Source organism: Periplaneta americana, chromosome 2 (genome assembly GCF_040183065.1).
Source record: "Periplaneta americana isolate PAMFEO1 chromosome 2, P.americana_PAMFEO1_priV1, whole genome shotgun sequence".
Lineage (NCBI taxonomy): Eukaryota > Metazoa > Arthropoda > Insecta > Blattodea > Blattidae > Periplaneta > Periplaneta americana.
The window spans coordinates 117,525,600-117,550,069 of NC_091118.1; the positions used below are offsets into that span (position 1 = coordinate 117,525,600).

General features: G+C 34.1%; 1 protein-coding gene across 5 annotated transcripts in view; it reads left to right on the forward strand.

Annotated features, from left to right (window-relative positions):
- LOC138694547 (cystathionine gamma-lyase-like) overlaps nt 1-22,723 on the forward strand; it is a 39,609-nt gene extending 16,886 nt beyond the window's left edge. For all 5 annotated transcript variants that reach the window (XM_069818388.1, XM_069818391.1, XM_069818390.1 and 2 more), the window contains exons 4-9: nt 718-933; nt 1,051-1,186; nt 8,586-8,738; nt 10,865-11,039; nt 14,522-14,660; nt 19,866-22,723. In XM_069818388.1, the coding sequence (XP_069674489.1) occupies nt 718-933; nt 1,051-1,186; nt 8,586-8,738; nt 10,865-11,039; nt 14,522-14,660; nt 19,866-19,877 (831 nt within the window). In that variant the 3' untranslated portion in view covers nt 19,878-22,723. The remainder of the gene's footprint in view (nt 1-717; nt 934-1,050; nt 1,187-8,585; nt 8,739-10,864; nt 11,040-14,521; nt 14,661-19,865) is intronic.
- Nucleotides 22,724-24,470: the final 1,747 nt, after the last annotated feature.

Here is a 24,470-nt window from a genome sequence, read left to right on the forward strand (position 1 = left end):
TTGTTTTACAATTATTAATATATCTATTTATTTTTACTACTCACACTTCAGAGACACTTATTGTTGCACACTACACCTAAATGTTTGTACCTACATGAATAATAAAAGTTAATGTTAAATAAAGAATCATATAAATAACGCAAACACAATTATTATTAATTAAATGTTAAGCGTCTCAAACTTCTTTCAAACTTTTTGTTTATTTATTTTTACAGCTCTAAACTTGAGTGTCACTTACTGTTGCACAGAACACCTGAAGCCTTCCATGCATCTTCTTAGCTTGAATACTTAGATTTTCTTTGGATGAAGTTCTATTTTTATTTATGGTTATCTTATTTATGTACAATGTGCACATGGCATTTATATCTTCTTCGTTATTGCATTCCATTCTTGGGAACTTCCTTTTACATGATGAGCAAGTCACTTAAATGATTTCTTCTTCTTGTGAGTTAGATTTATTCACCAATTTCCTTTTAGAACCCTGAGGAGATAATCCAGCTTCAAAATTATGTTGTGACGTGGATTAGTAGAGTCATCCATACTACGTTTGACCATCTTCACACTTTCCAAAACATCCTCAAGTTCTTCTTCCATTTCCAAATTTTTTGTGACCTCATTAGAAAAAGTGAAAGATGAAAGTCCCACTTTTAGTGTATGAATATACTGGATTTATGTATTGTTATATTATACTAATAATTCATATTTCTGTAAAACTAGGTGGCTACTCGTATGAATGTGGAAACTAGTTATATTGATGCTACTGATCCCAGTAACCTGGAAGCAGCTATCAAGCCAAATACCAAGTTGGTTTGGGTCGAAAGTCCTACAAATCCACTGCTGAAGGTTATTGACATCAAGGCAATTGCAGAAATTGTTCACAAGAAGGACATTCTTTTAGCAGTGGATAACACCTTTCTGACATCATACTTTCAAGTAATTTGCTTTCCATAAATTCACTGAAATCTTTATTTGATATATATAAGTCATCACATTTTTATTTTGAATAATAGTGCTGCATATTTATATTGCGAACTGTTTTGTTACTTACAGCGACCATTGACCTTAGGAGCAGATATTGTAGTTTATTCCCTTACTAAATATATGAATGGTCACTCAGATGTTATAATGGGCGCAGTTACTACTAACAGTGAAGATATTCATACCCGCCTACGCTTTTTGCAGAATGGTGAGTTTGGAACTTATAGTAAATACATTACTTCCTTTGGTTAGGTTTATATATTTTAGCTTCATTTTCCACCAGTAGTATTGGAATGGAGAAAAGTGCATGGCATAAAGCGGGAATTTCGTGTTAATGTCTTGAATATAATATAAATATTTCCAATGAGCAGTGGCGGCTGATTGACTGAGGCAAGTGAGGCCGGGCCTCAGTCACTTGGCTTAACAGAAATCAAATTTTGTGTTTTTATATAATGTATTAGTTATTTGAATGAAGCATATATCGCTGTAGAAGCATTTTAAAACTTTGTGATGTAACCTGTTTTGCAGTAAAATTTACTCCTGAGGCCAGAATCGCTCGTGCCGGGTCTGGTTGTGATGTATATAGACTTGTTTTGCAGTAAAATTTGTTCCCGAGGCCAGAATCGTTCGTGCCGGGTCTGTCTTCTGAATTTCCTGTATTTTCGCGGGGTTTGAGCTTGCGCTTAAAACGTTGTAGCCGAGGCACAATTCGTCTGGCCTCGTGGCCTGGTCAGGTTTCACTCCTCACATCCATGGGCCGGCCTCAAGGGTAGAGTGGGGCGGGAATAGCAATGGTGACTTGTCTTCCTAAATAGGTCATAAATAACACAAATTCCAGCTCTTTGGCAGGCAGAGACCCACACTATTCCCTCCCCTTATGTCTCAGTTTATGACTTAAGCGAGGGTGTTGTACTATTGTAATTCATAGTACAGTAGTGAATCTGGGCCAATGTTGTTATGTGTTTCGGGAAAATATAAACAGAAACAAATGCGAGAAATAACGCTGGTGCAGTTAATTCATTGTTAAAGTGTCCTTTTTTCAAGAAGAAATAATATTGAAAGAAAGGAAGTTTTAAATAAAGAGAGAGACTACCGAGATACCTACGACATCGCTGTAAATTTTTCTGACAGATAATCTTAAAACGCGAGTTTCTATTGCATCCTGGTATGGGCAACATAAATGGTTAAGTGGTAATGTGGTGTAAAATAAACTTCTCTGTTGGCTTGTTCGTTGCTGTCAAGGGAAAAAAATAAAAAGAACAGAAAGGAGGGGATTTTCGTTGCGATGTGTGTAGAATCACTGTGTTGAAAGAGGCGTGTCTGAACCAAGGAAACAGCAAAACTCTTCTGTCATTGCAGATACAGTTTTCAAGATAGATTTGAAGATGCTACGAACAGGTCGGTCGTGTGGCCGTTATGGAGAGCAGGAAAAATCCTGTAAATTGTAAGGATAGAATGAAAGAATATTTAGAAGCATTTAAGTATTATTTAAATCTTCTAAAACAATACTTACAAAAAATGGAAGAACGTCTTGAAATCTATGAGGACGGCGACATGACTGATCTTTACATTAGGTGGTAGCATATGCTACATTGTAAATTTAGCACAAATCAATGGCTTTAATAAGAATTTAATTAACAATTTGATAAGAAAACGCTTAAATAAATTTAAAGCAGAAACCAAAATTAATAGCACTTTAATAAGTTCTGTCAAAAAGACTAAAACCACCCATTGGAAACCCATGACATTTTTCGGTAATGTATCATACAAATTAGGTAACCTTTTTAGAAAAGAACAAATTAACGTAGCATTCCGTACCAACAACAAACTTAATAATATAATTCCCAATAACATTCAAAATAACAATAAATTTGCCAATAGCGGTATCTATCTATTACAATGTAAAAACTGTCCCAGTAAATACGTTGGCCAAACAAAAAGGAATTTTCGCACGCGTTACAAAGAGCACGTCTCTGACTTTAAATTCAATAGGAATAAATCAAAGTTTGCCACGCATCTCATTTCCCTTAATCACGAACTTACTGGCATAGAAGAAGCCCTTCAGGTCTTAAAGACTATTAACAATCATAATTATATGAATGCTGCGGAGGAACTATATATTACTACCTTTTCTAATAATAATGATAGCCCGCTCCTTAACAAACAATACCCAAATTCAAATAACCCGCTGTTTAAAATCACACGCAAGTAACGGTCATTCATCCACAAGTCGTGCAACGTATACAGTTTTCGTCATACACTACCACCTAATGTAAAGATCAGTCGTGTCGCCGTCCTCATGGATTTCAAGACGTTCTTCCATTTTTTGTAAGTATTGTTTTAGAAGATTTAAATAATACTTAAATGCTTCTAAATAATCTTTCATTCTATCCTTACAATTTACAGGATTTTTCCTGCTCTCCATAACGGCCACACGACCGACCTGTTCGTAGCATCTTCAAATCTATCTTGAAAACTGTATCTGCAATGACAGAAGAGTTTTGCTGTTTCCTTGGTTCAGACACGCCTCTTTCAACACAGTGATTCTACACACATCGTGGAGGCTTTTTGCTATATTCTATTCTGTGTTTTTAAGTGATATTACAGTTGTAACTTTGGTTTTTAACGTCATATACCTAGTGTTCACCTTTTATAACATGTTCCATTCGACCTACACGACCTGAAGATGCCAATCAAAATTGGCGAAAACGTTTGTTTTTAAATCTGTGTAAATGTTATTATAACATGTTTTATTGTGTTTATGTTAAGTATTGACCGAATAGAACTCATTTTTCAATTAACATTGAACTTAACGGAAGCAATATGCCTTTGAAATTAATAATAATAGACTAATAATAATAATAATAATAATAATAATAATAATAATAATACAGTAATCATGATATTAATAATATAACAATAATTAATATCATAAATAAACATTTCCTATCAGAGGCACTTAAACTAGTTGCATCTGGCCTCACCGAGGATTTCAATCACCGGCCGCTACTGCCAATGAGTAATTTCATTTTAATTTTTAGTTGAAAATTAAGTGAAAGCTGAAAGTCACCTAATTCAGTAGGCCTGTACACATAAAAAGATGTGGAAAAAAGAAAAGGAACAGGGATAGATAAGTTTACTTTGGAAATGTTTGTGTATGCTCATAAAGAAAAAAAAAAATGTTAAAAAGTTTGAATATTTTTGCAAAAATTCAATTTACTTTTTAAAAAGTTACAGTATGTAAATTATGGACAACACTACAAAAAACTGGAAAACATAAAGGAATAGCTGGATGCAAACAGGTCTTCTTGCCATCTTGGATATTTTCACATTTGGGTTTTTTTCCATTTCGCGAATTAAAAATTAACTTTTTCCGCAAAAGAAAGTTTTCCTTTCTACAGCCATTGTTTTCTAGTAATATTTAATGGTGAAAACAATTCCATCTCTTCATCTTTTCTGTGGAAGTGCTGACATCACATACTTCAGTGAGCACAACAAAGACAAGAACCGACTGTCACTGTAAATGGTGATGGTTACACAGGCACACTGTTTCGTGTAGATGCAGGAAGGGAGGGGGATTGCATGGCAGTGAGGCAGCAGCATTATCAAGTAGCTGGTTCTCCAGAAAAATTGTATTTTACATGTTGAATCAAAATGCATTTTGTGTTAGTTGAGGTTTAAAAAAAGATATTTAAGTGCACTTTTTAATGTAAAATATAGGTTTGACAGCAAGGGGAAATAATGTTAAATCGAATAGAAAAATACATTAATCATATGTAACAATTATTGAGACTGTGAAAATTTCACGTTAAAGGCAGAAAAATGTTAAATGGAAGTTGCCTAAAATCGGGCTTGTACTGTACTGCTATCTTCTGAAATAGAATTGTTTCATGGAATGGAATTTAACACTTGTGCAAGAATGAAACATATCTAAAATATAAAGTGGAAATGAAAGTAAAATTTGCTATTGGGTATGGGTGTTAGGACAGATGTAGAAAGATGTTTTTGCAGTACGAAAAGAAGTAAAGATTAATAGTGAAAGTGTAATGAAGAGCATACAGCAGGAATGAGAGAAGGGGTGGAGCTTTGTGTTCACAGCATATGCTAGAATGTTCATTATTTTAATAATTATGTAAATAGTTGTTGCTATTGGTTTTATTATCCAGTAGTGATGAGGCTTACAATTAGTTGTTATTTTGTCTCATGTTTTCCAGCCAAATCTAGAGATTACATCGCACCCTTAAAATAATATTGTTGTAACTACCAAAAGTTAGTTTTGAGTAAATGCAAGATAAACATTTCAAAGGCGTATGAAAACTCAGGATTACCAAATATCATTATCAGCCCTGCAGATTTTGCACTTTAACTTAGAGATACGACAGTTCTACTGTTTGATAGATGATTAAATAAAGATTACAAAACTGCCTGTAACTTAAAATTCAATTTTTGGGAGTTACGACAGTATTATTCTAGGGGTGCAACATATACCTGTCCATTATCTTGGCAATTCAGAAGGTGTTCTTTGTTGGGAGTTTGTCTGATTTCGTTGCATTGTTTCATTGCATATTATACATACTGAATTTCTTGTAGGTTATGAGCCAAGTGTAAACATAATGGCCATTGTAATGTTGGAATGTAGAGACAGTGTTATTCGATACTGTTTATACAATGGTTCCCACTTAAGAAATATATAAAATGTTTTCTGCTTCCCCCCTCCCCCCATTTAAATTAATTTCCTACATGTATGAGAAGGCATTTTCAGAGAATGAACCTAGTAGCTTGCTAGTTTCGTTCAAAATCATCTATGAACAACCTATACGTACTCTTTTTCGAAAGACCTGTTGCTACAAATGTTTCATTAAGTTCATTCACGTCATTTATTCATATCTTTAATTAATACATGTTGTTTAGTCAACTGTCTGAAGACAGGATGGAACCTCATAAGTGACGCCAATAAGGCATCACTCATGAGGCAACTAAGCCAGGAGATGTGGGGTAGAATGGTTAGTTCCTTTTCCCCTACATTGCATATATCACTGACTAATAACATATTTCACTAATCAGGCTTGAGATGTATACAAACAATTTTTCTTCCTCTGACACATATCATCAAGTAAGATATGCTGCCTGAGATAACAGATGTACAGTCTCAGAAACAAAATATGGCCCGACAATTGAAGCTTCTTACAAAGCACAATTCACATCACAACAAACACGATACATACAATCCTGATTATGACAATTCATCGCAAGCATTCTGATAGCTCTGTGCTAGCATGCTTGCTCGCTGACTACAAAGTTCTGGGTTTGGATACTGTTGAGGAGTTTTTTGTAACTAATTGTGCAGACTAATGCTATTTTACTGCACGATTTATAAATATTCATATACTATTAAGATTACATCAATTTTCATCGCATCTTTTCGGGTTACGATGACAACCAACATAAAATTAATTTCAATAACTGCCAAAGTGATCTCGTGTGTACAACTGCTTTAGAGCACTGAGCATACGCAATGTGTTGAATCTGTGAACTTAGAAGATTCAGTTTGACCATTTTCTTTTCTGGAACTGTACATATCAGCGAGAATCTGCCAGAGATAAATTTACTATATATAGTAGCCCTAGTATATTTCATGTTTTTTTTTTTCAAATTCAAATTCAAATTTATTTACAATTTACATTTGAATTGAATACATATGAATAGATACCCGAAATGAGCATAATGCTCGTGCTCGGGTATAGTCCAGTAGTCTACATAAATTTTACAGGGTTCAAATAATAATACTGATGATATAAATAATAGTAACAATAATAATAATAATAATAATAATAATAATAATAATAGAATAATCGTGACAGAAATGATACAAAGATTGTAATACAAAATAATTCATTAATAATAATAATAATAATAATAATAGTGATAAAACAAAAATATTTACAATAATAAAATATATACTAAAACGGATAAAATAAAATATAAAACCACTAGCGAGAATTAACACAACTTAAGTAAGCATATAATAACCGGAAAAAATGCCAAACACGAAAATCAACAGAAAAGTTTGTTGTATCGCAGATGACAGCAACCACCGTATTGATATTGTGAAAGTAAAATAAGGTTTTATAAATTTGGAATAAATACTGCTACTACTTAGGTGCGGCATAGATTTCGCTGGTTCTGAGATCACTTGTTCACGTAAATAACTTTGTTGAGTTCTATAAAAAGTGATGAGTAAAATACTGTATTTTTTGCGTACTTTAGCCTTTGCTTTTGTTAAAAGGGCAACAAAGGCTGGTATAAAACAAAAGGTGTTATTATTGAATGCCGAAAACATAAATGTCAATAAAGTGGGAAGTCAGCTTCATATAACATGCACCAACTTAGCAAAGGAATTAGTTTACCAATTTCAACCTTGTATAAAATAATGGTGCATAAAAAAAGACACTTTATAGCAAAGTGAAAGTACTTCACCAAGCTGGAAAAAGTTAAAAACTTCGAAATCTGATAAGATTGAAACAGTGTTGCTAGAATGGTTTTGTCAAAAACATGGCATGCATATTTTTGTTGCAGATCCAGTATTCCAGCAAAAAGCTGAGACAATAAAATAGCTTTTTAAGACTAAATATTGTTTTCAAGGCATCAAATGTTTGTATCAATAAATTCATAAAAATATTGTGACGTCAATTATAAAACCATAACTGGAGAGGTTATATCCACTGATGATTCTGTTATTATATTATTGTCATATCAGTTATTCCCAAATTAACAATAGACACTGCCTTCAATTTCGATAATGATTATATTATAATTCCATTACAATATTTAGTTAACTCTTTTAAAATGTTTTCCCTTGCATCGGTATATGTGCTGGTCTGTTGAAAAATGTTTTACGCAGGAACCATTATAAATATATTATTATAGTACCAATATTACAGTATTATTCGATAAATTATGTCTATTGGCATACTGTTTATGATCTTACCACATGTGATCAAGTATTAAGAAATTTGTAAGAACCATAATATATTCTCGTCAATATGTAAATAAATACAAATGAAGAATATTGATGCTTCATTTACTGCGATAAATACTAAAATTACTGCTGGGACAGTTTTAGTTGTTTTAGACAAATTAATTGTAGGTCTACATAGGCTACTGTAGAAGTATAAGTTCCACTAAAAACATTTTATGGCTTAAGATATCTATTGTAAATTAGTCATTTTGAAAAATCATTGTAACCAAAACCTCTGTACGATATAGAGCAACAAGTGGCATGAATATCACAAATAATTGTCATAATTATTTGCCAAAACACAAAATTATTTTATGCCACCAGTGACAATTGTTTATTGTCCAAGTGGAAAATATATCACAATGAAAAATAAAAAAAATATGTATAGTCTAGCCAATTTGTCAATGTATATAAAGTGTAAAACTGTACAAAATCGGTACTGGTAATGTGAAAGTTCGTGTCATATGAAATGTTACTGTTTATTGTACTTACATGTTGTTTGTCTTTGTTTTTAATGGCCATCAATTTTATTTTTATATTGTATTTTATGGTTTTGTATTGTATACTGTATTGCAATGTTGCTCTTTAGCTTTAGGAATTGTACCAGCTCCATTTGATTGCTACATGGTGAATCGTAGTTTGAAAACTCTTCATGTTCGAATGCGTGAACACATGAAAAATGGTCTAGAAGTGGCGCGTTTTTTGGAAAAACATCCATTGGTCCAGAAGGTTATTCATCCAGGTATGTATAATTTATTCACACCTGAATTTTTTTAAATATTAAAATTTTATTGATACTTACAAAGAACATTTTTAATAAATCACTTTTGCGAATCATGAGTCTGTAGGTTTAGTTTCTGTCAAAAAAATGTACAAGTTAAGTAAATGTACACTCATTATGTTAATTTCTCATATATGAGGGGCAGTCAAAAGAAAATGGGTCAGATGCCCATAATAGAACATTTATTACCTCAAAAGTAATCTCCAAAACTGCTTATACATTTATCCCACTGCGAGACAAGACGATCAATCCTATTCTTGAAAAAGCTTGTGGGCTGTCTACTGAACTAGTTCTTTACCCAGTCACGTTTTCATCTGATGCAAAACGAAGTCAACGAATGTCATTCTTCAACTGTCCAAAGTTGTGAAAACTATGTTACCAGTAAATAGTGCACTACTGAAGGAATACAACTTAAAATGCTTGATAATGTTCTTCATTTATAGCTATAAACCTCCTAACATCAAGAAATACCACTGACTAATGTACTTCTATGTTAATTTCTTTCATTTTCGTCGTAAATTAATTTGTTTTGAGTGGTGGTAGTACAGATATTCTTGTTCTTAGTCTATTGTGTAGTAATTTGTAGTGGTAGTGATATTTTCATTATGTACAACTCTTCCCTTCATGCTAACCGCATTCCTAAGTCAGGCCAAATAACTCACGACATTACAATACTTGCGACTGTAGCCTGACAAGGCTAGTCTAGAGGCGGCTGTGATAACCATTAGTCCACTGTAGATTGGTAATATCTTTGTGTATTACTTTCTGTACCAAAGCTTTGTTTATTAATAATTTATGATAAAGTGATCATTATGCTTGTTACTTTATCAAAGTTCACGAATTCAAATGAGACAGAGCAGATGTACTTTAGGAAATAGAAATTAAAAAAAAAATAGTTTTTATTAGAAGAAAAGGAAAACGAAGAGCTCTATATATGCGGTTTACAATTTATGAAATATGTCTATCTCTGAATGAATGAAAAATGAACGAAGTTAACTGTCTCTTCTATGTTAAAATTTATCTGTGCGAACTATCCTTATTATTACATCCTTTCATCAGAAGTCATGAATTTCTATATGTAAATTTGCCTATCACTACGGTATAATTGAATACTTCACATCATGCTAAAATAGACCGAACTTCAAATACTGTAAGTCAACTTTGATAACTTATTAAATTGAGTTGTAGTAAATATGAAATATATCAGTTATAAACAGAATCGAAGGAAATAGTAATTGCTACAAAGGAAGTACCGTATATACGCAAATATTCTACACATATTTTTTCCGGAATTTAGCGAAGAAAAACTAGAGTACACGCATTATTTGAAACACAAATTACAGCCAATTCTCTCTCTCCCTCCCTCCCTCCCCCCTCATACAGACTGTAATATTGGAATTTGTAAGCATTCTGTATGTTTACTGTATTTTGTTTCTGTGCTATCCATCTTATTAAAAAAGAACATATCCTTATCGTATGTAGATGCTTCCTGGACTCTAGCATAAAGATCACATAAACGAGTACATAAATATACTTCTTCTGCAACTGTGGTACAGTTCATGGAATTTATAATAAGGATGGCCTTAGCAATTTGTCTTGTGTAATTATTTTATTTCCATACTGAGTTTGTGCTTAATGTGAAATAAATTTATTAGAACATCAAAGTACAGCATTATCAATATTGTATCATATCATATTGTTCTAAAACGTAGAAATACGTGTATAATACTGCTCTTCATTTGAAAGTTCGCCCATCTTCCCAATCATTAGATTTCGGACTTATAGATATCAGATTAAATAGACGTAGGTTAATCAAAACTACATTATCCTGAAGTATGTTACATGCCTCTTGACATGTATAGATACTCGCCGTCATATTCTGAAATTTTCTGTTCGTCCATCAGATGCCTCTGTGGTCTCTCAACTCTACTTATCAACTCCTTAAAAGTACATTGGTCTTGATCAGATATGAACTCACATTGTAACCATAGATCACGAAGAAGAGCATTACCTTAAATAGAAGATGTATGGTCTTCCTGGGTAGTCAAGAATTAAAAAAAAAATTGTATGAAATTATATCTGTGTAGGTCTTGCTTCCCATCCTCAACATGAGTTGGCAAAGCGTCAATGCTATGGACACAGTGGAATCCTATCCTTTTACTTAAAGGGAGGATTAGATGAAGCATCTAAATTTCTACAGGAACTTAAAGTATTCACACTAGCTGAAAGTCTTGGAGGATTTGAAAGCCTAGCAGAAATTCCGTAAGTATAAGAGTATTAAAAAAACTTTCTTTTGTGATAATAAATATAAGTTTTACTTGTTAAATTTGAGACTTAATTTCAGAATTTTAGTGAAACAAGAGAAACTCATATTTTATAATATTCTTCTCAAGAGATATGCTTCATTAATTATATTTTTGACATGGGTGTGAAGTACAGTAAAATAAAATTTTGTCTGCTAATAAATAAATATTGACTATTCATAGTAAAATCTAATAAAGCTATTTTATCTTCATGGAACCGTGGTTTTGTTTTTTTAATTAAAATAAAAGATAATATAGAAAGAGTTGTTCACAATTTAAAATTTGTCTTTGTACAGTGATAAGTCTCTATAATTCCACTTTTTACTCTTAAATTTTCGATAGTAGGCATAATAATAATTATTTTTACATTATAATTTCATTGGACTCTTCTCTTTTATTCAATTTCACATTATGACGAACACATGTTTTGCCATTTCAGTCATGGTTGTGCAGTTACACGTAAAAAAATAGTTCCTTTGTGACATGTAAAATATGAAGAAAATCTAAAGAAGGCAAAAACTAGGAAAAAATTTGAAAAGAGTACCTGATTTTTGCGATGGTTATTGTTATTTGTGGACCTGGAAAAAGCTTTTGACAGAGTGGATTGGAATAAACTGATGGGGGTCGTAAAGAAAATAGATGTGAATTGGAAAGAGAGAAGACTGTTCAGTAATCTTTATATGAAACAACAAGTCAAAGTCAGGATAGGAGAAGAAATGTCAGAAGGAAGTGAAATTGGGGGAAGAGTATGTCAAGGATGTCCTTTATCACCTACCCTGTTCAACATCTACTTGGAGGATTTAGTGAAGAATTGTTTTCAGAACATGGGAGGAGTGATAGTAGGAGGAAGAAGAATAACATGCATAAGATTTGCTGATGAAATGGCGTTGTTAGCAGAAGAGGAAATAACACTAAAGGATATGCTGCTGAAGCTACATGACAGCTCTGACAGTATGGGACGAAGATAAATGCAAATAAGACGAAAAGTATGGTCATAGGAAGAAAAATACAGAAGATAAACTTGCGAATTCTAAATGAGGCAGTAGAGCAAATGGACAGTTTCAAATACTTGGGGTGTACTATAAGAAGTAACATGAGCTGCAGCAAGGAAATGAAAAAGAAGATAGCAATGGTCAAGGAAGCTTTTAATGGAAAAAGGAGCATCGTCTGTGGACCTCTGGAAAAAGAACTAAGGAAGAAACTAGTGAAGTGCTTTGTATGGAGTGTGGCATTGTATGGGGCAGAAACCTGGACATTACGACGAAGTGAAGAGAAGCAAATAGAAGCAGTTGAAATGTGGATATGGAGAAGAATGGAACGTTTGAAGTGGACAGCATAATAAGAAATGAAGCTGTGTTGGAAAGAGTGGGTGAAGAAAGAGTGATGCTGAAACTGATGAAAAAGAGGAAAAGGAATTGGTTGGGTCACTGGCTGAGAAGAAACTGTCTACTGAAGGATGCACTGGAAGGAATGGTGAACAGGAGAAGAGTTCGGGGTAGAAGAAGATATTAGATGATAAACGACATTAAGATATATGGATCATATGAGGAAACAAAGAGGAAGTCAGAAAATAAGAAAGTTTGGAGAAAGCTGGGTTTGCAGTGAAAGACCTGCCCTTCAGCAGAACACTAAATGAATGAATGAATTGTTATTATCTATGACAGAAAACAAAAGGTTTAAAAACAAATTTTTCTCTTCGGAATTTTTATGTGCTCTTAGCCGTTATAGAAACATTATAAACTTCCACGTCCACATCATAATAATGTAAGTATCCTATTTCGCATGTGTGCACGTCATAGTCGATGTTTTAATCCTAGCCTTCACATTCACACAGCAAAAGCAATATCTTTTTGATGATGTGATCAGCAAAGATAGTCAGAACTAATAAGCAGTTACCAACACTATCGAGAAAAATCTGGAAATGGAGAGTTTATGAAGAAGGTGGTTAGATCACCACGAACATTCTGGTACTTTGCTACATGGCAACATATGAAGTTGTCAGAAGTTGCTGTGTGAAGTTATGTAACATCCAAGCATCTTCAGCCCAACTTAAAAGACTTTTCTGTAATTGGGCCTTTGTCCATAATAGTACAAGAAACTAGCCCAGCTTAAAACATTCCAAAAAATGTCTTCAAATATCCTACACACTTAAATTACAAGACTATTGCAGTGATGAATATTAGTGTGATTAAGGATATGTGAGAATGATAATTATAAACATTTAAATAGTATAACAACATTTTTTCAGTGAAAATTAAAATAATATGACGGAGTGTTAGTTAACCAGTGATATTTTTAGTGTTGAAAGTAAAATCAACTAAATTTTAAAATAAGTAGTTAAATGTCGTGTTCAATAAGCAGTTTTCTCTTTTGGTTATAACACTCAAGCTAGTTTCTTTTCTACAGTTATATACATGTGAAAATGCACTCGAGGAATTTAAAGCTATTACTAAAATTTTGATGATAGACGACATTAAGATATATTGGATTGTATGTGGAGACAAAGAGGAAGGCAGAAAATAGGAAAGATTGGAGGAAGCTCGGTGTACAGTGAAAGACTTGTCCTTGGGCAGAACACTATGACTGAAAGAACTAAAATGTTTAAATCTAATCCAAATGAACTGTAACTATGTAAGTACTGATGCAAGAAGTAGATTTATATCATAAGTTGTGAAAGTTGTGAAAGAACAGGTATACTGGTACCTACTCTTTTGAAATTTATTAATGGGTGGTTATATAAACAAACTTTAGAATATAATAATTTGGTGCTGAAATATTAAGAAAACTAATGTTTAAAATGTAATATAATTAAAGTAACTTTTATAATATTCATGCACTAAAGAAAATTAGTTTTTTACATCTGCATAGAAACTGATTTTCTACCGTAATGAATAAATTACCTTGCCAATCGTGATTCCAGCCTACAAAACCTGAAATTTGGTGCACACGATAAATGTATTTGCACATATGTATAATGAAATTTTCATTTTGGTGTGGTTTTTGTTGAAATATCGCCTTTCCTGTCACAAAGAAACGAAAAAGTTAGATTGAGCAGATAAACATATTTACAGTACTTCCTAGCTAGACAGAGACATGGAGAAATAATGAACACATATATATAAAACGTCCTCTGATTGAGGTTCTGGCTGATATGTACATCTGTTATCAGGCAGTACATGTCACTTGACAATATGAGTCAGAGGAAGAACAATTGTTTGTATGCATCTGAAGTCTGACTAGTGTAATATATAGCTAGTCAGTGATGTATGCAATGGAAGGGGGAAGGAACTGGCCACCCTATCCATTATCTGCTGGCTTAGTTGCCTCATAAGTGGTGCCTTCTTGGTATCACTTGTGAGGTTCAGACCTGTTTTCGGACAGTTGACTAAATAACAATATATAAAGCACTGTATTTTCTCTTTATTTTGTCTTAATTTTCAGTTCTGTGATGACACATGCTTCCATACCTCTTGAAGAAAGGGAAAAGATTGGAGTTACAGATAATCTTATAAGACTGTCGGTAGGACTTGAATCCTCAGAAGATATTTTAGCAGATTTGGAACATGGTCTAAATGCTATTGTAAGTATACAGGGTGTCTGCAGAAGTTTTGGCCATACTTTGGGCGCATGTTCTTCTGGCTCTTAGAATTAAATTAGTTCTTATGAGCCTACATTCAGAAATGCTTTTCGATCAAGTTATAACCTTTTAATCTTAACAATAAAAAAAATTTGAAGTGACCTTCAGTAACATTACACACTTCATAATTTCTATGGTAGGAATCATGGTGGCATAAAAAGGTATCTGAAGCATCCCCAAAAAATGCTTCTTGTCAAAGATGAGGTAACTACAATAACGAAAGCTACACAACTTTTCCATTAAAAAGACAGCATGCCAGGATAATATAAACTGCATTAACAAGTCAATTGAATCAGGAAAGCATCGTGAAATTGTGCAATACAGTACTATAGAGATCATGAATTGATTGAATGTGTAGATGAGAAATATCCATTTCACATATAGTTGAAAAAATTTGAACAGTCATGTGGTTTAATGTATGTAGTGTAGTGATGGAAATCTACAAACTCCAAGCAAGGACACATTTATAGATTATTTTAAGTCATGTGTGACTGGTATCTGCAGCAGTACATTAAATCTCATTTTCAGATTATGCGATTTCAACAGGTAAGGTAACATTCATGCACAGTGGCATTGTGAGCTATCACAATAGTCGTTAGTAGAGTTGGATCGATTCGTGAATGAATCGTTCATTCGAACGACTAATAATAAAGAATCATAAGAATCGATTCGTGGTATCAACGAATCGTCATTCAAAAGAATCATAACAAATCGTCGTTCAAAAGAATAGTAAGGAATCGGCATGGTATCGTAACCCATGATTCTATTAGTTGTTTGATGTAGCCTGTCAATGGACATTTCCGAACCGTGTCGAATGCTCCCGAGCGAGAGTGAAATCAAAATATGTACTGCATTTGTTAAGTGTGGAAAATAATGAACACAAACCTGAAATTTGCATAGTTAAATAGCGATGTAATGCAAAAAAATGTACTTCATAATAAGGTTCAGGTGATAAATTATAATTTAGAGACATTATCTTGGGTAATTTTGTAGGCTAATGGAGGTCATACTGAATGGTTCCAGGCAATGAGAAAGAGACAATCCAATGTCTCGCCTCTTATGCCATCTATGCGAGAGATGTAGAACGTTTTTGTTCTACGCGTGGTTTGCAAAGGAAAGTGTCTTGCGACGATTCAAAAGAATAGTTGGAATCGCAGACTGGGAAGAATCGTGAACTCGTTGACGATTCAAAAGAATAGTTGGAATCGCAGACTGAGAAGAATCGTGAACGAATCGTTAGAATCGATTTGTAATGTGTGATTGAATCGTTGGAATCGACTTCTGAAAAAGAATCGTGTTGCCCAACTCTAGTCATTAGTTGGCAAAATTACATATTGTTGTGAAATTTATGACTGCCAATCATAACTTTGTTTATCTTTGGCAAAAGAATATGGTCACTCTTTCAGACTCCTCACTCTTGCCCTGTCATTGAGGAATGCACGTCTGTCTTACTTTTTTTTTTTCAACCCCAGTTACCTGCACGTTTTTCTTATTCAACCTTCTTTCCTATTTGGGAAATCTTTCATGCTCTATTGTATCCGGTGAACAGTGATGACACTCGACTCTAGCAAATATGAGTAATTTTTGAAGGGCGAAAAATGTTGTATAATTGTACAGTATAAACCTGTAGTACAAGTAGATTAGAAAATCCCCAGCACTTCTCTAGAGATATACCTTTTCTGCCTCTTGTTCAAGCTTCTGGCCAATCTTATCTTTACAGTAATACACTCAAGCACTCCCTCCTTTTTTTTAAATCCACTTCCATGCAGTCAACTTTCTCGTAGTCGACTGTCCTGTTATCTCACTAGTTCGTGACCTCCCAATATTCTAATCTAGTAACATTCAGCATATTCCAAATCTCACCAGACTGGTGAACATCATGCTGCACCAAAATAGAAACAAAACTGCTTGAAGATTGAAGGGCTATTATGGCGACTGTGTGAGTTCTTGTATTTGCTATACTAGCAAGAGTTTGCGAAATTTTCATACAGTTATCTTGCTCAAATACGAGGCGCGTCCATAAAGTAACTTTCCCACTCGTCCCATAGCTAGCAAACTATATATTGCGCGAAGCGACTGCATGTACATGATAGAGTAATGTCCTGGCATGGCGCATGCACTAGCGGAACTTCCCGAGTGCTCTCAGTAGCTTCATTTCATTGGTTGAAGGTGGACGCTCCTATTTCAGCTCCTGCCGCGTGTGAAGTGCAATCAGTGATAGAGTTTTTGAATGCACAGGGCATAGTGCCAATTGAAATTTATCATCAGCTGTGCCAGGTCTATGGACCTAACGTCATAGCTGGTTTGCTAGCTGTGAGACGAGTGGGAAAGTTACTTTATGGAGAAAGAGAGCACAAACACTTTATTTCTTGATCCATTAGCGATAACTGGTCCATTGAAATGTTCGTTCATAGGTCATTAACTTCCTTTTTTCACATGGAGCTCATTATGAACACAACAGCAGAACACACAACCAAGACACAACAGTGTAAGATGTCATTCGTCTGCCAATTCCCGCCTTTTATGTGAACCAATTAGATTCACTAATGGCAGCTGATGGACACAGCCACCACCTCTGCAAACTGATGGAAGCACAGCTACAGCACTGGAGCATCAGTGACGTCATTACTGAAATTCGGAACATTGTGATGCCATCTGATTGCTCAAGCTGAGATTCAGAATACGCTGATTGATTCGACTCCAGGACACTATTTTTCTCCACTCAGTAGTTCCATGAGTTAGCGCAAATCATTCTAGAGTTTGAGCATCACTTGCATAGGCAGATTTCTAACTTTTACCTCCTAACCAGACTAATACCGGTACTGTCCTTCCATATTTCTGATGAGTCTCCTCCAAGTGAGTGTTGCGAGTTGGATTCCTTCTTGTCAATAGTGAATTGCAAGTTCCACTTTCATTTCATTTATTCATAGTTTTATGCCCAAGGGCAGGTTCTTCACTGCAAAACCAGCGTTCTTCAGACTTCCCTCTTTTCTACCTTCCTCTTAGTCTCTGCATACTTAGATCATAAATAATTTTAAATAATTTTTTTCTGTCGTATTTCATAGCTATACTACTGTCATTTGCTCTTCCTTCTCTCTACATGACACAAAAATTGGTGTTATTTGACAGGAGTAGCTATGTGCCTACACCAGGTTTCCCCATTTCCCTTCCTCACCTTCGTCATCATCATCTTCATCCATTTCCTACATTATACTTACACGAACACTTACACATACTCTCATCCTAGTACACGACATAACTCTTCACAGATACACATCATGCATAATGTGGCCCACCGAAGTGGTGTGCAACTTGAAAATGGGTCACAGTCCTGCCATCTATCTGCAGTATATGGAACCCGAATCACGCACATGAAGTGGATAGGCATTAGACACACACACACACACACACACACAAACATAATTTTTATCATTGACAATACACCATATTACAATGTCGGAAAAAATTCTAAGAAAATCGTGAATGAATACTAAATAAAGAAGTGATCGTTTAATAGAAGATTATATTTTAAAGAAAACGTCACAAACTATAATTGCTGGATTATATACCAATGAAAAATTCTACCAGTTTAAAGTACTGCGAGATCAGAAGATAGTTTTGTGATTGCTGCCATATTATTGCAATCTGAACACAATTGAAATGATATGAAAATGGATAAAGGGTTGCAAGGGGTAGTGAAGTGCATTCCATAACCTCTCCTACCCAAATCCCATCCTCACCTTCCCGTGGTGCAACCTGTTTTTAACAAACGAGGCTCTGGGGACTGAGTCAGCAGTATAATTGTACCATCAAAAGTGGAGGAAATGCCATTTCAGCATGCTGACCGACCTACCATGGCATGCATAAGCATTCCTGAAGTAGTGAAGAGGAGGTATGGTCAGTGGATTTGTCTGACAATCCTCCTAGCTGGGTAATCAATGGCAGATGTGGTCCTCCAAACAGTTAAAAGGTTTGTGTGTAGGTGATGTAACTGCCATGTCATAAAAATATGGTGCCTACATTAAAACAGTTGTACTTTTTCCTAATCATTCTCCTATATTGGAGCACAAGAGAGTTAATGATTTTATTGCCAAAAACTCAGCATTAATTAACAATAGCAAATGGGATGAAAGGACACAGCAAGAAATAACAGGATATCCACTCTGCAGAAGGTAAAGGAATTCATATTAGATACAGTTACTAATGTATCTTGTCAAAGTTGACATAACTCTATTGAATACATACAAGATGAAAAAATAAAATGGCAGTTAGGTCTTTAACTGAACAGGTCATGGTGCAACTCCTTATAGAGATGAAGAGGAATGATAGCAGTGATGCTACTACTGCACAGACGGTGATATAAGCATGTATGAAATTTAATCACTTGATGGAGGATAATTGATAGGGCTCTGACATTTTTACTATGTAGTTAATGGTTTAGAATGGTTAGTTATAAATTTATTCAACACGGAATCCTTTAAAATCGTGGTAGGTATTACATTTGCTGTATTTTAAAACTTTGAGTTTTAGTGTAGATGTTTTGTTGGATTAATAGAGAAGAACCTACAGAAAATTCTTCGTACTCTACAGACCTTATTCTCCTAGATTTTTTCTTTCGAGATACTTCATGCCACACGAGTTCTTTACACAGACATTGTGTACAGTTGTATTGTGGATGAATGTCACTACATTAGGAATACCATGAGACTTCACATCTAAGTTCAGCTGAATATGAGACCACTTCGAACACGGTCTATGATATTTAGGTATGAGGGTGAAGTTTTACAAGCGAGACTAGAAATAAGCCTGATTTTAAGTTCCTACGATATTTGCTTCATCTTCAGAGTCAGTTGAACATGTTCCCAATATTAGGCTAAACACATTATAGATATCACTTGTAAAGCAGAGAGTGTATCTTAATCTGATGGAATCTTTCTATGTAATTAATATACATAATATTGCACGAGCATTTCTATAGTATTTTGTTTTACCTTTTGAGCTTATTAACTAATATCTGCACTATAATCTTTAGATGTCTAACAAATGATTTCTATCATAAAACACGAACATATAACTTCATTCAAAGTATCATTGTTGTTCTTTATAGGACATATTGCTTTATTCTAATGCAAATATGTTATGTTACAGACAAAGACATGAAGCTGTCATATTCCAGAAAACTGCAAGAAATCCTTCACTTACAACGTGGGGCCAGAATTTTACATGTGTGCATTCAAGTCTGAATAATTGAAAGAAAGACAGACACAAGCCAGTTAACTATTTAAGTATGAGGTTTATATAAAAAGGGATCCATGTCCATTGTAAATCTACCATTAAATAGATATGATGAGTTATTATCACGTAATCTTTTTAAAATAATCAGAATTCATGTAATAATTATTATACCAAACTCTTGGTTTGATGAATTAATCTTCTAAAAATATTAATTGGGCTTATGTCGTTATTTCTGTCACTCGTCATATTTATTTCCTGGGCATAGCTGGATAGTGATAACAAGCCTCTAAATAGAGTGTGTAGTCACTGTATGTCCACTGTTATATTTTCAACTTAATACAGAATTCATACTGTAGAAACATTAAATCTGATATTTAAATTACTTGTATTTATTGTAATAGTGTCTTCTTGTGATGCCTTTACAATGATTGACAGAGAAGCATTGAAGACTGAATTAAGGTTTTTGTATTCTTGGCCCGAATTGTCTTGGCTGTCTGAAATACTTAATTTTGTTCTTTCGTTTTGACTCGACACAACTGTTTTTATAGAACAACAGAAACTCTGAAAATATTAGTGACAATGTCGATGACTACTTTGAAACTAAGAAATATTTTTCAACTTAAAAACTTTGTAAAAATAATATTTATGAAATTTTATGGGGGAGAATTGACTAACAGCTTTAGGAATGATATCTATTGAGAAGAATATCGTAAAAGATTTCAACAGGAATAGGGTTACCATGAGAAGAAATTCTGTAGGACATTGAATCTAAAATATGAGGACATTGCTGAAAATAGGAGGACTTTTTAAAGATAAAAGCAATGGCTCACCTTAGTTGGTTTTCTCACTAGTTGCTGGATCAATATTACAGCTGTACCCTACTTATTGGTTGAGTCCACTTTGTGCACAAGAGCCTGAAGGAATCAACTTATATTTTGTAACACATAACTATGGAACTGTTCACAGGATATGTCCTTGAAATTATATTTTACCATGATACCTGTGACTGTATTCGTTAGCATGCGATTTCGTTCTTTTGTCCATTGAGCAGATATTAGGGAAAATATTCTCTTAGCACTTCCATTGTGACTTTGGATAAATAAATAGGATTGACATATTTTTAAGAGTTCTGGGAAAGTTTCAGTGCTCGCAGAACTATTGGAATTGAAGAATTTGCACCATTGTTTATCTAAACTTAAATCTTTGTCAAAATTAACTTGATTGGCATATCTTTGTACATTGCAGAATAAAATTGATAAAATAGCTTAGAATCATGAATAGTGACATTTTTAGAGTGTAAGAATTCAATACATGTCAATAGATCATCATATTTAAATTTTTTTTATGTGCTCCAGCTTCAATCATTGAAAGTAGTTAAATTATTTCATAGGTTTTCACCATTTATTTAGATATTCTATGCATAATATCGCACATTATTCAATATTCATATAAGTTCGAGTTGAAATGCGAAATGCCGGACATTTCAAATTTTTTTTAAATGCCTGCCGGACAGGATAAAATTATTAAAAAAGAGGACATGTCCTCCTTTTGCCGGACAGATGGTAACCCTAAACAGGAAAGTGGTGGAGAAGTTCGTTAGTGAGAAGCATCGGAAGATAAGAGTTCCAATACAAATCAGTACAACTAAGGTTAGTGACCTATTTGCTATACAAAAATTAGTCCTAGTTTGTTTTCATTTCTATGTTTGAAACCTCCTAGAATAAAATCCACGAGCAGCCACTGGTTCTATCATTCATAGCATTATAAAACGTGAAATATACATGTAACAGTGGACTTTATGTAATTCCCCAAGTAGTACTATAATTTGAAATTTTGTTTAGAATGTTATAATTATTTGTGCTTCAATATTTTGAGTCCTCTATATTGTATTTATTGAAGGTGGGAGATTGTAAAAAAAATTGTATTGAGACCTCCTACAATAAAATTATTTTCTTATCCAGCCTACTTAAAATTCATCCCTTTTGTCCGAAAGATAAATTTCTTTCTTTCCTTTAGTACAGGAAAAATAAGTAGTAAAGTAAAGTTACCGTATCTCTATTACAGGCCATCTAAGCCCACAAGGTAACAGAAGGTTAAGGATTCTGCTTTACAATCATCATTAGTAGCAATAGGAATGTTACTGTAGTTGTAAATGCCTGCTGCCTTTACCCCAAAGGAAATACAGTACTCCTGGTCCTTTCCTGCCAGACACTGAATGAACCCCAGATCCATAGTATAACTGGAAGGATTAGATGAATGAAGAAAATCCATGACTGCATTGGGAATCGAATTTGCGACTTTCAGTTTCCAGCACAATGCCTTAACCACAACCTTACCACACATTCCAATAAAGAAGTAGTAGTATCATGAAAATAAACTGTAATATTACCCTTGCATCAATTATTGTTTAAATTCGTTTCAATCTCTCATGAATTTTTTAATTGTGTAAACAACAAATAAAGATATCTGGAAACTCCATAGTACATGTAACTAAGAATCAGTGATTAGGACAGGTCTACACACTCTACAAAAAGGCTCTGTACGTACAATACAGGGTATTAATTTTATAATTATTTACTTTGTAATGAAATATTCCTTTTGTAAGATGATATCCTATCTATACATACAAATGTGATATTGAATATAATTCTTTTTTAAATTATTTTTAGTAAGTTTTAAAAAATGTTTAGCTTATATAAAATGATGTGAGTTGTATTGTGTTAATATTATTAAATACTGTTAACTGGTTAAATAAAATAATGTTCCCCATATACCAATCTTACAGATTCACATAGGATAAAAAGAGCTTCCATATTTCGAATATGATACAAGAATGTCAGCAGTTGGTATCACCATTGAACCACATTTGAGAAATTGAATTGACAAACATCCCAAATCTGAAAAGTACCGAATTTGACTTTTTATCTGACATGTATTTTGCATAGGCTAAAATCCTATAAAAAAGAATATTCCAAGTTCGATTCTAAGCATGTGTTTTTAAGAAAATATTTTTAGCTGAGCGGAACAAGTTGAAGTATGTGGTAGCTCAATGGTACGATGTTTGACTTTGAAACAGAGACGTTATCCGAGTTCGAGTCTCACTCATTGCTTTATTTATTTTTTTATTATAAATTTGTATGTAGTTTCACGTGATAATTTTATTCCACTGTCACTAATGTTTTGCCCATATCTTGTCTTATTAGTGTGGTGATTTACATTTCTAACAACTATTTAATATTAAATACTGTATGCTATTGTGACTGACATACTCAAAACAAAAGCACTCATTATTATAAACAATCTCCCATTTGACTGATACTGCATCAGTGTGCTTCTGAATGACACATTTTGTTTTATGGTGCATTTGTTGTAAGCAGTCAGCTGTTTGACTGTTATAGCCAGAACACTCATTTATATTGTGATTTATTACGTAATCATCCCTCACCATAGACAGTTCGTTTGTGAACATCTGATTGCTTTGGTCGTGAGAGAATATTTCAAGTTCAGTTACATCTAGTCCCTATGGAATTTCAGCTCGCATGGGTCAACACTGGATAACACAGTACAGGGCTTCTGGGATTCCTACTTGTCAAAGAGATTCAGGATTGTGACATGTTTCAGCCGAAGCTCAGAAAACACTGCTGGTGAATCTGGCTTGGGAAAATCCATTCTTAAATTCCACCCAATTGAAACACATCAGTAATTTTCCCGGGTATTTAAGAACTGCAAAGAACCATCTCAAGAATGCCAGCCTTAGATGTAGAAGCATGGCTGTGAAGGAGGAGCTCTCTGAGGATCACAGACTCTACCAACTTGTGTTTCAGTCAAGGTAATAAGCATCGACACTGGGAAAATATAATTTTCTCAAATGAGTCCTTGTTTCCTTTGGCAAGCAATGGACCAGTACGAGTTTTTCGGCCTGCAGAGACCCAATACAATGCAAAATATGTGAAAGAGTGTACACACTCTGGTCGCTTTTCTGTGTCTGTTGAAGTGGATGTCTTCACTTGGAATCAGATATTTTCATAGGATAGATGGTTGGCTGAATGATGTCCAGTATATTCATATTATGAGATATATTATGCTCCCTTCAGTGCAACAAATGTATCCCAATAGGCTTATTTCTTCCAGCAGGATCAGTTGTTAATCCATAAGACAAGGTTAGTCCAATGTTGGCTAGCTGACCACGACATAGTGGAGGTGGTGGATCGGTCTCCTTGGGGACTGATCTCAGTCCCACTAAAAACGTAGGCAGAGACGAAACTCGTCATGGCCAAAAACTGCCCTAACACATCCCAGCGACTGAAGACTCCCTATGGGATGTAGTACTAGACACCGGAGAAGAGGTGGTTCAAGGCAGACGTTATGCAGCTGATCTTTTCAGATCCCTGCTTGAGAGGATAAGAATGGTTGTAAAGAATGAGGGATATTGGCTGCGATATTGCGCCCAGTCCAGAACTATCTATGCATTCAGAACGTCTGGTCAACATAAATACAAGTATGTAACTTATGATGTTA